General features: G+C 50.3%; 1 protein-coding gene across 1 annotated transcript in view; it reads right to left on the minus strand.

Annotated features, from left to right (window-relative positions):
• LOC109293914 (discoidin, CUB and LCCL domain-containing protein 1-like) overlaps positions 1–16016 on the minus strand; it is a 41705-nt gene that overhangs the window by 19100 nt on the left and 6589 nt on the right. The window contains exon 3 of the mRNA XM_019512064.1: positions 1309–1446. Coding sequence (XP_019367609.1) covers positions 1309–1446 — 138 coding nt within the window. The remainder of the gene's footprint in view (positions 1–1308; positions 1447–16016) is intronic.

The raw sequence follows: 16016 nt of genomic DNA on the forward strand, positions 1-16016 counted from the left end.
ATGGCAGCTGTTTGAATGTGCCACATCACAGTGGGAGCGACTGTTGGGATTTCCATGTGTTGAACAGTATAAGGTGGCCAAAAGTGATTGATAAATGCAGATGTTACCTTATTTATCTATGCTCACATCCCCATATGCAGGGGTGTCCACATGATAAACTGCATTTGGCACATAGCTTTGCTGAAATGTTGCTTACTCAGCTCCTGCAATGTGTTGGAAAATTCCAGCCCCCCAAGCACTTATCAGATTCCAATTTTTTTAAACTACAGCTATCTTTCCCCCTCTCCACAACTATGGCATCCTCCCCACACCCATCCCCTCCCATCCCACAGTGCACAATTACATCTGCCCATGGGCCAGGATGGACTAGTCCAGTCCTGAACTAGGCTTAGGAGCTCATATCTTGGGACTTCGCAATGTGGAACTGGAAGCTGAATACCACTGAAAAGGGTGTTTTCCACACCTTCGATAAGTTCCCAGTATTCTCTCCCAGATACAGGACATCTTGTGGTATTGCACTTTAAAACTGTCACATTATTGCATATGGAGAAGCAAATCTTAATTATTTTCAGGGGTCTATTGATTTTAATTGTGCTCTCCCTGTGACCCCTGCCTGGATGAAGACTAAGACACCTGGCTTTGACGGTGGAATGATATATCAAGTGTTGCCAATATAAGACTGAAAATGCTTTAAATGAAATCCCTAAAATAGATTCGTTCCATGTATGGCAGGTTCATAACTTGTGATACTATGAGGCTAATTAAGGAGTTAATTGGCATAGACTTAGGGTGATCAGTGCTGCTTCATCGCAGCTTCAGCAGACTTGTCTGGCTCAAATGCAGGCCAAGAAACCTTCTGCAGAAGGCCAAAGCTGATGTAAGGAGGCCTGAAGTGTCTAGGCCACACAGACAGTGTACTGATTTGTCCTTTAGCTCACTTGAGAGGAAGTTTATGCTCATAGTGCAAAGAGATGCCGGGTTCAAATCCTGCTGTCAGCCTCAGCAGGGTAGCATCAGTCTCACAAATCCCTGATATGGGGCAACATCACTGGTGGACTTCAGGGTCCTTTGTCCCCTAGAGGGAGGACTAGAGAAGACAGCCACCGTGATGGGTTCTCTTGGGCTGCCCATCCCAGCTTTCCCTGGAGCTCTCACAAGACTATGCTGGGGACTATGAACCTCCTGCATGGACTCCAGACATCCTGGCAGCATTTCCCTGGCATGGCCTTCTGGAGCCATTTGGAGTAAGTGAGGAAGATTTGTGTTGAGCCCTCTTCCCCCATCTCAGGATAGCGGGGTCTCCCCTACCTTGGTGCTGGCTGGTGGCATAGGAGAGCAGGAAGCCACGCCCTGAGCGGTGAGTGGTGCTGTTGAACAGGATGGTCAGCGAGGTGGAGTTTGTCACCAGAACCTTTGGCATCAGCCTTGAATTCCTGCAGTATGGACCTGCCGAGGGAGAAGAAACATCTGATATCTGCAGGGACATCCACAGAAACCCTGAGGACAGGATATTCCTTATCCTCTGGGGCAAAGGCTTTTGCTTGCATTAGTTTGGGCCTGATTAACGGGAGTTGCTGCCAACTGTGGCCCCATTCCTGTGATGGTCTGCTCCTTTGTGTACCTATTCCATCTGCTCATCACCAGCCTCAGCAAGCCAAAGCCACAGCCACAGCCACAGCCACCACATGCACCTGCAGCTTGGGACCTGAGGCTTGGGTAGAACAGGACTGATCAGAACCTGCCACCATTTTGCACAAGGTAAGACAGAGACCAGAGCAAGAGAAAGGAGCCAAGGAACCTGGGTTAGAGAAAGGCTTGGGAAAAGATAAAAGCAGAGAGGTGGGAGCTGTGCAGAGCTCTATAGGCCAGGAGAACATTTGGGACAGGACAGAGCTGTTTGGGAGGCAGAGAAGGGTGGGGAAGAGGGGAGGGATGTGGTCCAGGCTGGAGGTGAAGGAGACTGGTAGTAAGACTGGAGGAGAGTGAGAGAAGAAGGGTGTGGGGTGGAAGAGGTACAGGCAAGGGAGAGGCCAAAAAAAGGGTAGCAAAGGGAGGAATTGCAGAGGGGTTCCCAAGCAATGACCAGTCTTCTGGCATGTCAGCTCAGAGTCTGGGAAAGCACCTGGTGGAGGCCAGAGCTGGTGTTGCTACAACTTTGCAGTGGGGTCCTGAAATCAAAATCACCCCAACTGCTCCCATCCACCCACGACTTAGAATTCAGCCTCACTTGCACCAAAACCTAGAGCCAATGTCCTGCTGAGCAGGATTAAGCCCTCACAGAAAGACCAAACAAGAGATGATTTTAGCTGAGGTGATGCTTAGGAGAGCATCAGCCTGGTGGGAAGCTGCCTGGGCTCAAAGTGCTCGGTTGCTCCTTGCACGGGGGCAGGGAGTGAGAGAGAGGGTGGCAGTGGGAGAGGAAAGGCTGCCTGCGGAGAACTCATATGCAGCATCGTCTGCGACTAAGGAAGCCTGAAGAGATGGCCCAGATGGCCAGACTCCTTTTGCAGCAATGAATCTGTTTCCTTCCCCTGAACCTCATGCTGGCTCAGTGAGCAAAGGAGCTCTGCAGGGTGAGCTGAGATCCAGCACACTCATCTCTGCTGCGGAGGGTTTTCAGAGCATTTGGTGCATTCCTTCATCCTCCAAGCTAGACTGAAAACAGGGCTCTTGGGGGCAAGCTAAGCCCCCATCAGCCTTTGGAAGGGGTCTTACACCCCTGAAGAGCTGGTGTCAGCCATGAGTCCAGGAGAATACACCAGATGTATCCTCTTTAGTCTGGTGGTTCCAATCTCACTGGTATCACCCGATAGACCAGAGGGATGCTGTAGGTTACACATGGGGCTGCAGCTCCCTGCCCCACAGAAGAGCACACCTGTATAGCGGCACATCTAAATTGAAGACTCATTCACACCAACCCAGAGCCAAAGCAGCAGGATTATGAATAAGCTCCAAGATGTCTCATCTAGTTGGATCTTGGAAGGTTTTAGGTGGCACTGGTGTTCAGGCATCACTTTGTCCACCACTAAATTGCAGTCTCCTCTGAAGCAGACCGGGAGAGCTGCTGAACAGTGCACAGGTGCTCTGAACAATTTCGGATGGGAGTTGATGAATCTGGAGGTGGGTTCTGGTCCCCAGCATCCTGCAGGGGTTGTAGAAGATGCTTGGGCATTGACGTGCAGGGGCCAAAGAAAATGCTTGGGCACTGGAGGGAAGATATAATTGAACCTACATGGTGGCTGTCCTCAGTGAGGACAGTGGGAAAGGAGGGGAAGGCTAGGAGTATTTAGCGTGTTTAGTCCTAGAGCTCAGGCTCTGCTCTGTTGATCTGAAAATTAGGCCCTTTATGGAGATCAGGTTTTGAGGGAACTGCTCGTTAGAAATGGAGGCAGCCCTTCACAGCTCTCATTTCAGGCTAAGACAGCTTGTCCCACTTGGAAGCTCTTCACAATCAAGAGGGCTAGAGACTCAGGGCCAAAACCTCTACTGGTATCGGTTAGATGCACAGAAGTAGCCCGAAGGACACTAGCTGAGGCCTGCCCTTGTTGTTTTAGCGAAATACTAAACTTTGGCAGAGTATGAGCCAGATCAATCATGCAAAGCCCAACTCTGTATCATTGGCCCTGGACTAAACAGAAGCTACCCCATATGTCTTGCTATTGATCTTTCTGAAAGATCCACATCTCACAGGTGGTGCATCCACCTTCAGTATTGGAGGGGAAATGCCATCAGGTGGACAATGCCTGCAATCTCCAGTGTGTGCATGTGCTTCAGACCAGGCCAGATCCTCAGCCCATTTGACCAGGAGAAGTGCAGATTCCAGGGGGGCTCTTCAAACAGCTTGGCGCCTGCTTGCTCCCAGAGCCAGCAAAATATCCGCTCTCCTCCAGTTGTTCTGGTATGCAAGGCAGAGGCAATACAATTCAACTCCCACAGGGTTCCCAGAATAGCTTCTAATAAGGGCCTCTTAATTACATCATGTCTGCGAATCCGGTGACAGGCAATCCTAACTAACAGCTCTTATCAGGCTCCTACTTGCTGGATCAGCGCTCGCACCTCCCCCTGGCCCCCTTCTCTGGGCTGGCCCCAGCGTAAAGTACTCTGTCAATGGAAAGAAAGTCCAGCTCACAAAGACAGATCAACAGATCAATATTGATTCATCTGGCACCGCTGGAAGATGGTGGCTGGTGAAGGGGTCATCAGTTCCAGGCCCCCTCCTTTCCTCTTTACATAAAACAAAGGACCAAGTCCATAAATCCTTCAAGCTTTGAACCATTTAATCCCAATGAATTTGTAATATCCACCTCCCTGATTAAAACTGCAGCTTAACTAGGAAACAGACACAGAGAAGTGCCTGGTGATGATTTCCCTCTGGCTTGTAGCAAGGTCAGTCCACAGCCCATCTCCATCCCCGCAATCCATCCCCCTTCTGCTGACTGGCTTTGCAGAGAGGCCAAACGGGACATTCTGCTTCACTTCATTTGGGCTCATATGTCACACCCATCACCATGGCATCTGGGCCCCTTTCAGAAATGTAGTAACCCATGGTGCCCTGATGAACAACTGAAGCCCACAGATAGCTCTTCAGCCTATCCTTCCCCTGTGTGAACTGAAGGCTTTGGTCCCCAGTACTGTCAATCCATCCATTGCCAGCTGCTCTACCCTGGTCAGAAGCAGAAATCAGGAGTAGCTCTGCCGAACCCACCTCTGATTCTGATCTCACCCAGCCTTTACACTAGTGTTATTCCATTTCTTTCCCTCCTGATTCACTGCTGTTCAGGGAGAGTGGAGTCGAGCCCCTGGTTTGTTTAGAGACTGGATTTCCTCCAGAGTCCTGCCCACGCTAACACGGGCGGGAGCCTTTGATTACTGTACTTGATGCTGCCTGCCAGGCTCCTTTCCTTTCAGGAGTTTCCAAAATGCTGACTGGGCGTAAAAGTTTTTAAAGTGACACAGTACCAAGATAAAAGTCCGAGGGCCAGATCTTGAGGCTGGGCAAAGTGCATTGGTTCCTGGGGTCTGAGGGGGAGGGCCACTCACCTCTCCCCAATTCTGCAAGCTGTGGGGGCCAAACTGACCCCAGGACAAATTAGAACAGCCTACGAGCTGCTGTAATTCACATTGCTTAACAAATCTCCTGGTCTCCCTCTTTCTCTATTGCTGGATAACTGCTTTGCTAGCCAGCACCGCTGGAGCACATCCTGTTCTGACCCCATCCATCCCTCATGCACCATGATATGCCCCATACTTTCTCTAGCCTATTCTGGAACACCCCCATGCCAGCTGGGGCATCAGGTGCTGCTTTAAGTCTCCCTCACTCCCAGAATAATGGCAAAGCCCCATCCCTTGCACTTGAATTCAGCATCCTCACTTCTGTTGTGAACAATAGCTTCAGCATACAGAACAGAGAGTTTAAATACCTGGGGTCAGACTTGAGCTGGTGCAAAGTGGTGTAACTCCACTGAGTTCAGCTGAGCTGCTTTACACTAGCTGAAGATTGGGCCCAGAGTTTGGAGGAAAGGCTGGGCAGGTTCTGGGAGAAAGCAGGGAGTCTGAACCCATCTAAGAGGATTGGGAAATGATGAAAGGGAATAAAGCTGATGGGCACTTCTCAGGGACTGGAGATGAGGAAGGTTCCAACATGAGATGTTACGATTTTAAAATGAGGGAGCACGGGCCCAAGAAGGATGAATTCACACTGAATATGTGGCCAGAGAGGGCAACCCAGGCTTAACATTAGAAAGAAGCTGTGAAGTCCAGCTCAGAATCTGTTCTGATTCAGACCCATTGCCACTGACAGGGACTGTGCAGAAGTGGTTTTACTGTGCCTCGGTTTCCCCACCTGTGAAAGAAAGCAACTTACCCTGAGCCACTTCAGGAGTGGATGCGAGGTGTTGCTGGTGTTTACAGAGTGCCTGGAGCACCACCAAGAATGCTAAGGGCTGTTATTCCTGTTAGTCTCAGTGTGCATAACTCTCTAGGTTGCTGGCAATGACTTTTCTGTGTCTGGGTAATTTTTAACTACAGTCACATATCTCTGCTGCTGAAAGACTGGAGTCCAGGGGAAGCATAAGAAGTTGGGCCAAAATAGTTGCCTTCTTCTCTGTAGTATGGTTGGTTGGTCTCAGCTGTATCTCCTCTCACTCTTTCTCCTTGTGTGTATACCACTTCAGTGATACTTGAGAGTTGTTCCAATGCATGGCTGGAGAAATTCCCTGATATGTGCTGTTTGGGCGCCTGACCAAATGCTGGCCATACACGGCTGGACAGAGAAGCCTTTAACAGGGAACATCACGTTCCTCCAACGCTGTAAGCAGAGCACTGTCGCTTCCTATACAGGGACCAAGATGTCATTGAGAATGACCAGAGGGGACAACTGGTGTCAAGGAAAGAGTGCCAAGACTCCTGGGTCCAATTTTGCCACTGATTCAGTACGGGACCTCTGGGTTTCAGTTTTCCCCTCTGTGAAAGGGAGAAAACATTTCACTTCCCCCCTGTCTTTCCACAACTTAACAGTTTTCCAAAAGAGGTTAACAAACCTCCTGGTCTCTATCTCCAAAGATCTAGTCTCTGCATAATTTCACTGTAAAGCTTGTGCTCAGTCTGATTTTGCAGGCAAGTCTGCCTGATTGTCTCGCTGTAAACTCACACATCTTCAGTGATGTGGTGTCACTGTTTTCTCCTGAATGTTCATTAATCACCAAAGTTAAACAAAGCTAGTTAATGGTCTCTGTCTCAGAAAACTGAATCCTCAGAAGGTGTAGGTCAAGGTAGCTCCACCCAAGTTAACACAGCCTTGTTGATTTACACCAGGTGAAATTTTGACCCAGTGAGTTTTAAACAGGGTCTCAAAACTCGGTCTTTCCCACCAAATGGCTTAAATTTCCCTATCTTGACTCTCGTGATATCATCCTGTTGTGAGTTCTCTCAGCCCTTTAAAATCTTACAAGGCAAGAAGATCTGAATTTTTAATTAAAGAAAAAAGAGAAAGATCAAGGCAGGGAAAAAAAACCCTTGATTTCCTCTTGGATTGCATTGTGGGGACTCCCAACCCCAGAGGGACCAAGTGCATTCCCTGAACGCTCAGCTCACAAACGGCTCCTGCCACAGCCTGGGACACTCCCACCAGTTTCAGACCTATTTCCCAACCGCTGACCATTTCCAACAGATTTCAACGCCCTCCCAGCTCTCTCCCACAGGCTTGGCTTTCCTGCTGATTGCAGCCAGGTGTCACCCCTTCAGCTTCTGAAGAATAAACCCCCTGCCCTGGCCTCCGCAGAGTTACTGCCTCTGTCTCACCAGACTCCCAGCACAGTCCCAGCTGTGAGGGACACCAGAGGCCCAAGTGCAGCTTCTCAACACCATGATGGAAGCAGTCAAGCTACAAATAACCCCACTGCAATGCAGTTACCTGCAGTGGCAGAGACCCAGAGGTATCACTAGGAATGGTGGTGCTCTGGGTGGTGGGGTGGCAGAGATGGCACGGGCTCCTTACAGCTCTAAACTGGTGCCTGGGGCTGATGCCGCTCTCGCTCGCCCCCAGTTATGCTACTGCAGAAAACAAAATGTACCTACTATTTCCCCTCCACTAACTGGGGGCACTGAGGGGGATAAGAGCTTTCTACTGCTACCACTCACGTCCTCCATTCAAGGGTCAGTGGCCTGTGTCGTGATCAGGGATCCTGGTTTTCTCTGATAAAAAAATTGCAAATTCTCTGATAAAAAACCCAAAATCTGTGATTAAAATTAAAGGTCCCCCACAGCCCCCCTGGCCCTGCTGGTGCCCCTCACTCCCTCCTACAGTCTTCCCAGCCCTCCTGGTGCGCTTCTTTCATGTGTTCATATGTGTGTGTGCATGTCTGTATGCATACCCATGTGCACATCTATGGGTATACATGTACGTATGCATCTGTACGTGCATGTGTGCCTGCGTGCATGTGTGGACACTGGACATGCTCCCATCGGGAGCTGGCTGGGAGCTGAAGGAGCAGGGAGGTATGGGGGGAAGACTGGAGTGGCCCCCAGACTGGCTGCATGTGGACTGTGAGTCACGTTATCGGCCCTTAAGGGAAGCCATATATGGAGGAGCTGAGCCCAGTCTGGCCAATAGCACCGCTTGGGTTCCATGTGCAGCCATCCTGGCACTCTGGCCAGGAGCGGGAAGACTGCAAAACCCCTGCTCCCAGATAGCTGCAAACCTCCCAGCTGGCTGCAAATTCCTCCACTCCCTCAGCCCCCAGCCAGCTTCCCCCCCAGCCCTGCCAGTCAACCCCCCAGCCCCCTACAAGCCCCACTTACCACTTCACAGGCTCCAGAAGGAAAGTGAGCCTGATCTAAAACTTGGGACCAACTAAAAGCCTCAGGCCTCGCCCTTTCCCTTCTCCCTGCCCCTCCAGGCAAGGTTGGGGCTTTCCTGCCCTTTTTGCAATCAGCTCTTGCAGGCGGGAACTCAGCCCACCTGCAGAGCTCTTTGCAAAGGGGAAATCTGTGTTTCCTCTGATAAAAATGGGAAATCTATGGTTTTCTCCATTTTTCTGTGGGAAATGGAAAACCCAGATCCCTGGTCATGATGAGGCTGAAGGTCCCAGGTTCAAAGGGGCATCACATTGGCAATGGGCTTGTAGTCCTTGCAGGAGTTATGGAAGCTATTTCTATGCCTTTGGAGCAGGGCAGAGGGTGTAAGGAGTACTAACAGAGCAAAGGGCAGGACCACAATTGCCCAATTCAGTCTGTGGTTGAGGAGTGCCCTGGATTCCACACTGAGGTTAAGCTCTTGTCTCACAGCATCCATGACTAATGGCTTTGGCCACTGCTGGTTGGCCATGCTATTCTGGCAGACAATGACTTAGTCCTGGTTATTCAAACCTTTGTCACCCCTGTCTGGACAACAGCAACGTTCCTGGGCATGAAGCCATGAGCCCTCAGGGAACTCCAGCTAGTACAGCATGTCTCTTAAGCAATGCAAGGCTACTGGGAGCATGTCAGACCTCTGTTCTTCACAGAGGCTTTCCACAAAATGCCAGGTCATATTCCAGGTCTCAGTGGGTGCATATATATACAGGAGACATTTACTGTGGTGTTGCCTAATTAGTCCTGCAGTAAAGTTCAGCATCCACACGTGTGGCTGTATTAGGCTGCAGGAAACTAATTAACTCCGCCGAAGGTTAGTACTTGTAAACCTAGTACTGTCCGCAGTGGTGTTCTTTAGTGTGCAGCAGCACATGTGTAGGTGCTGACAGTGACGGGGCTCTCTGGGACACAAGGATGCTTCAGTGTGGGGGCTGCCTGTTGGGTAGTTCCGTGCTGGAGCACCCTCGTGCCTCAGCCAACCCCTCTCTGCAGTGTGCTGAGCCAGGTCAGCAGCCCCAAGCTGGCAGACTGACCCTCCAGATCCTCTGTCAGCTGAGGCTGCTCCAGCTTGGCTCCTTGTGCTGCAGCTCTGGGCACACATATAAACGTAGCTTCTGGGAGCACGAAACTCCATTGCAATATGTGCCGGAGTTTATTGCATTGCAACAATTTCATGTGTAGACATATCCAATGTTACCTTCAAAGGCCCCCCTAGGCCTGGGTCCACCACATCTAAAAGCACAAAGCTCTGGGCTGAGGAGGACGCTGACAGCCCTGTTCCTCACATACTACAGAGCTTTCCATCCAAAGGCAGAAGCTCCTCTGTGAAGGAGGTGGAAGGTCTCAGGAGCTGGTTCTATGGGAACAAACTCCCATAGAAATGAAGGCCCATTTCCAACCAACACACCTGCCACTGCAAATGCAAGACAGGACTCTTTCAACCTGCTTTCTCCACTAGAAACAGGGCAGCATGGACATATAAAAGCTCCCCAACATCCCTGCCAAATGAAATACTGCATGTGTGCAAATGCACATGTACACACATGCACACACACTTCCTTGGGAGAGATGATGGTAAAAAGAAGGATCCGCACTACAAATGTTATCCTTACTGTACAGTGCATGACTCCAAAGTGCTTAGGTACCACAGTTAGGAGAGCAGGGTAAGAATGCATTCAGAAGAGAATGAACCCCCCCCACACACACACACACACTGGCTATCTAGAAGGATGGCTGAATGGGTCTGCTCAACTGTGGACAAGCCTGGTCAAGGGTACAAGATGGAAGGGTTACTGCTTGACCCATGGCAAGCAATGGAGAGGATGCTGCTGCAATTAGTACATAAAAGTTGGAGCTTAGATACTACCGGGGCATGAATCCTCCAAGTTCCTCTGAGGGACATGGAGCCAGTGTGAGTATGATGATGGTGCAGCCCAAGAGGGCTTTATCAGCCTTCTCTTCCCACTGGAACCAACAGAGCTCAGCAGTGCCCAGCAGGAGCTCAGCACTTGGTAAGATGCGACCCATCATCCTTCCTAGGTCTCTATCACTACACAGCCCTGCAGTATACCCTTGACCATCAAAAGTACTGAGTGCCCAGAGCCCCATCCAACACCAAGGGGAGCTGCAGGTGCTTGGTGCCTCTGACAGTCCAGAGGAAGGGGGGGAAACAACCCAAATGTCAGAGACCCTTGGTGTAAATCTATTGCATGCAACAGGCTGGCACTCCAGATGGATTTGGCCCCACTTTCTGGGGGCCATGTGATGCTTGGCAGTGACTGAGTTCTCTGAGCGGAAATGATCACATGTAAGAAATTGTGATTAAAAGCCTGTGGGTAGGACAGATCTGAGCCCTGTAACTTCCCCCTCTCCCTCTCAGGCATTCTTGGGCTCATGTTCCAGATGAGTCACCCCAAATTTGCACAGTACAGCATTAGGACCCTATGCCCTGGGGCTATGGAGAAACCTCCAGCTGTGTTTAGAGAGCTCTGGATGTTTCTGTGGGTGTGTGTGTTTGTGTGCCTGTGCACATGGGAAGATCCTGCCTGAAAAAGATGCCCTTCTCCACCAGTGCTTGGCCTGCTCTGTGCTACAACCAGATGGTGGCATATGATACATCCCCACACCAGATGTTCTAGCATGACTGACATTTTTGGTATGTGCTGTTCCAAGCCAGAAATGCGAAGCTGCCCCAAAACCCCATCCTCCTTATTCCGTCCAGGCAGCAAAATCAACATAACACCCCCGCACTTGTGTCACTCTCTCTCCCATTTCATTCAGCTCCACTGCAATGGGCAACCAGGAGGGTTGTGACCACAGTTCAGTAAATCAGACCCAGAACATTTAATCCTTTTGCAGAATGGCACATTGCCACCTGGGTGGCACTGAGCTGGGGTAATGGCAGCACCCAGGCAGGGCTCACTGTCACACTGAAGAAGAGAGGTTTTGCACTTCGGTGATCGCAGACTTCATGGCAGGATTGCAAGCTGCTCTGCAGATGTTATTCTATCATTGATGTCGCTTCCTGGGGTTTTACCCACCTACTGAACCCTCCAGTGCTTTCCACACCTACCCCGGGAGCCAAGTTAATATGATCTTCCCATTCAAACTGAGCAGAGAATCTGAAGCACCTTGCCCCTAGCTTCAGCATGAATCAGTGGTAAAGCTGAGACAGAACCCAGGGACATATTCTGTAATGATGAAGCCCAGTCTGATGACCAGCTCAGGCTACATACTTTATACCTCAGTTTTGGGCCAACCACTATAAGCTCCAAACCCCCTTCCTCCAAACTTGCCCCCAGCTTGACCCTCACTCCTTCATCCTCTACTTGCAAACACATGCTGCCTTTCAAAACATAGGGCTGGATTGTCCAGGCTGACCAAGCTGCATTTGGCACAACACCAGAGGTAGCAGAGGAAGACAAACCCAGCTATGCAGCCCCCAGATTTTAGGACCAAACTGTAGGGATACGGAGCACTGGCCTAAGTTAGACCAGGCTGTGGGTTGCTCGAATTTATGCCTAGTGCTCATGGCCCACAGGCCGCTTCTAGCAGCTGAGGGCTGTCAGCTTGACAGGTGGCCCAGACATGTCCCTTTCCCCTGAACCAGCTGCCTGCACTGCGATGGTGTTGCATCAGGATCTGACCTGAAATGTAGACACTGTTCTGATTAGTCAAAAAAATGGTGCCTCTCCATTGCCAAAAACCATGTCTGAGTCAGAGTGTGTCGATCCCACATCCTCATCCTGCCCAAACAATGCTGCGCAAGAAGCTCCACATTTTCCCAAGGACAGTGCCAGTGATTATAGCAGCAGGAGGGATTGGACTGCAGCACTGAGCATCAGCCACACTCCCCTTTAAACAAACTTCTTCGTCTGACCCGACCTCTGGAGCCAGACAAGGGCTTTTCCAGCTCTGCAGGCAGGCGGAAAGGCAGGGGAGGATGATGCCTGGGGGAGTTTAACTCTCTGCAACTCCTAGTGATGCTAGTGCTCTAGAGTCTGTACTGGCTCCCAACAGCTTTCTGGATGAAATTCAAAGTGCCAGTTTTTATCTACATACCTAAAGTTTTGGCCCTACAGGACTGCTTTCTGTCTTATGCCTTGTCATGGTCCCTGAGGTCAGGTGAGAGCAACCTCCTGCAAGTACAACCAATGCACTGCATCAGCCTGGCAAAAACACGTAGATTTTTCTCAGCAGTTGTTCTTCAGCTCTGGAACTCCTGCCACCTCTAGGCTTACCAGAGTCTGAGCCTGGACACCTTTTGGGAGCGCTGGGTTAGCAACCTACAGCCCAGAGGCTGGATGTGACCAGTGGAGCCACTGGCTCCAGCCTGCAGAGCTGGGATTTCAGCAGCACTTTGCAGTGTGGGGCCTCAGCGGCACTCAGCAGTGGAGGCTTCGACCATGCCGTGCCATGTCAAACCACGGGTTCTTTCCCATGCTGTACTGCAGCCAGGCAGCAGGGAGAAGCAGTAGCAGTCGCCGAGTCCTAGCATCAGCTTGCCTAGGAACTGAGCTGGGCCCTTCTAGTCAGCTGCTGCAAAACATTGCTGACCACCGGTTTAGGGGATTCCTGTTTTATGTTGATACTGTAGTTGCCTTGTAACTTGCTTTGCTCATTCCTGTTTTATAAGTTACTCTGGTCTGTTACTGTAAGACACCCTGAGCCTTTGTTGGGAAGGGCGGTATAAAAATTGAACAAATCAATAAAGCTTTAGGTCACTGGGGCCCAGCCTGCCTGTCTGCCTTGGCATATCTAAAGGTATACGTCATCCTGATTTTTGAGCACTGGTGCTTGGGGCCAAGTTCTGGTGTCATTTACACCTGTCACTAGGGTCAGCTACAGATGAAATTAATTCAACGCAATAAACTCTGGAGCTGTTTGTGCTGGAGTCAACTGCTCCCAGGCGCAGCATCTGCACATGCACCCAGGACAGCAGCAGTTTCATGGATTCATAGATTGTGGGGCTGGAAGGGACCTTGGAAAAACATTGGGTCCACCCCCCTGCATCAAGCAGGAAAGATAACTGAGGGTCAGGTGACCTCCAGCAAGGAGCCTGAATCGGTCTTCCAGGAGTTTGTGGCCATCACTCCTGGTTCTCCCCAAGGGTGCCCTGGTGAACAGTTGCTCACCGAGCCCTTGATGTATTTCCCTGATGTAGCGGTAAGCTACTACCAGGTCCCCTCTCAGCCTTCTTTTTTTCAGGCTGAAGAGATCCATCAGCCTTTCCTCATATGGCTTGCAGTGTAAGACTCCGATCATACAGGTGGCTTTTCTTTGGACTCTCTCAAGCTTGTCCATGTCCTTATTAAAGTGCGGTACCCAGAACTGGATGCAGTACTCCAGCTGGGGTCTCACCAGTGCCGAGCAGAGTGGCCGAATCACCTCCTTGGTTTTGCTGGAGATGCTTCGATTGATGCATGCCGGAGTATTGTTTGCCCTACTGGCTACAGCATCACACTGCCAGCTCATATTCATACTGTGGTCTATTATTACCCCCTGGTCCCTTTCATTCATGGTGCTGGTCAGTTCGGTGCTGCCAAGCCTGTACGTGTGTTGGGGGTTGCTCATCCTGAGGTGGAGCACTTTATATTTCTTGAGTTTGAGCCAGGGTGGAGTAGGCCCAGGCTGGCAGCAGGTTTGGAGAGGCAGCCCCAGGCTCTGGGTGGCAGCGGAGGACAGTGGAGGAGCTGGCTGGGGCATAAGAGTGCTAAAGTGCAGAGCCGTGGGGCAGGTAGCCCCCGCCAGATCCCCTCTTTAGCCAGCCTGTCACTGACTACACGTGCATTTTGTTACACTTAATTACTCCACTGTAAGATAATGCTGTCCCCAACAGTACTATCTTATGGCAGAGAAGTTTACTGCATCCTAATAGCAGTGCACATGTAGATAGTGACACTTTACTGCAGAGCTAATTAGTTCATCTCTGCAGTAAAGCACACATGTAGATGCACCCAATGGTATTACTCCAGAATTTGGGCCTTGGTCTGCATCAGTACAGTATATTCAGATTAGTTGTACCTAACTCCTCTGGCGACAGGATGCATCTCTATGTATGAGTACATGGGTGCACATGAGCACATGCAAGTGGATCTGGGGGTATGAGGATGAGTTTGCATACATCGGTGGGAGTATGTGCTCGAGACAGCAAAAGTATATATACATAGTCATGTGCACTGGGTCGTGCACTGTGACTGTGTGTTTGCATGTAACTGGGGGGTGGACAGGAGAGTGCATGAGCATGTGTACATGCTTTTGTACAGGCGCATGCAGAGTGCACACACCCCAGGATGAATGTTTCATCAATGAAGCGAGTCTAAATAAATGGCTTCCTGTGCTCATGGTTGCCTGGCAGACACAGCTCTTCCTGAAACTCCCCTCCATCCAGAATCTTAGTTTGGGAAGCCAAACCTGTCAGCTCCCCTAGTCCCCATTAACCATTTCTTCTGCTGGTAAAAAGGAAGTGGATGTTGCTAAAAGAAAGCAACACAGCAGCTCTCTTCCTGGAATCTAAAGCAAGCAAAACAATGTCTCTGGGAGCTCCAGGAGAGGCCAGAAATCTCCACGTGTTAGCCACCTACCCACTCGCCCAAGGGTGACCTTCCAAAGCCACTCTGTCCTCTCCAAGGTCGTTCACTGGTGTTGCTGTACAGGATGGGCCAAGAAAGGAGGCTGGATGTGGAGTTCAGAGCCGTGTGGAGACTCTGTATGTGTGTGGGTGAATGTGGGTGTGGGTGTGTGGCTACTGACCCTTCAGGGTTTGGGATACTCTGTGGGACACAGTACAAAGACTTGTCAGGTGGCAGCAGGTAGTGGTAGAGGTAGGATGGAGCTAGGGGCTGCACACAGCTGGTTAACAAGAGCCTCTATCGCTAGGCCAAGCCCATTCATTTTGGCTGTAACTTAATTTTTTTCTTTGATTATTCAGATCCAGTCAACTTCCCCGGAGCTAATGTTAAAGAGCATATTTGGCTTATTGGATATCAGGACACATAATACAAGACACTGCTGAGTGCTCATTCCAGATCTACCACTGGCTCCCTTGGCAACTGTGGACATAGCAACTCATATCTTTGTGCCTCAGTTTCCCCTTCTGTAAGACAGATGTAATAGGCCTGACTCATTTACACTAAGGCTCCTTTCCACCAGCACAAAGAAGCCTTAAGGTGAATGCAGGTGACATTTGCACTCACTTTAAGACCCATTTTACCCTCCCTGACTGGGATAAAGGGGCTATGATGTATATAAATACCTCCAACCTCCTTCACAAGGGAAGAGCATGCTCTAGGTAATACTGAATGCTGAAATTCAAAGCACTCTGGGAGTGCTACAGCAAGTATAGCAACCTATTCCATAACTTGAGTTCAGCCTCTCCCCTTATTCCTTTCCACAGACACCCACCCCCAGCAATAGCCATCCTGCTTGCCTCAGCTGTATGTGCATTCACATCATGGCAGCCATGCAAGCCATGCTACTGATGCTCCATGAATACACAATGAGGGATCATGGATGAGGGCACCATGCACCACTGTTCAGCTCATTGGATGCATTTTGTTTTCTGTCCTTCCTCCCTCTGAATAACCTCAGGCACTGGGCAGCGGCAGGAGCCCAGCCCATGACACCTCCTTATTGCTTCCAGGGGGGTTACACTGTTCCAACGGGGC

The sequence above is a fragment of the Gavialis gangeticus genome, unplaced genomic scaffold (genome assembly GCF_001723915.1).
Source record: "Gavialis gangeticus isolate Ggan-Ray unplaced genomic scaffold, GavGan_comp1, whole genome shotgun sequence".
In the NCBI taxonomy this organism is placed as follows: Eukaryota; Metazoa; Chordata; order Crocodylia; family Gavialidae; genus Gavialis; species Gavialis gangeticus.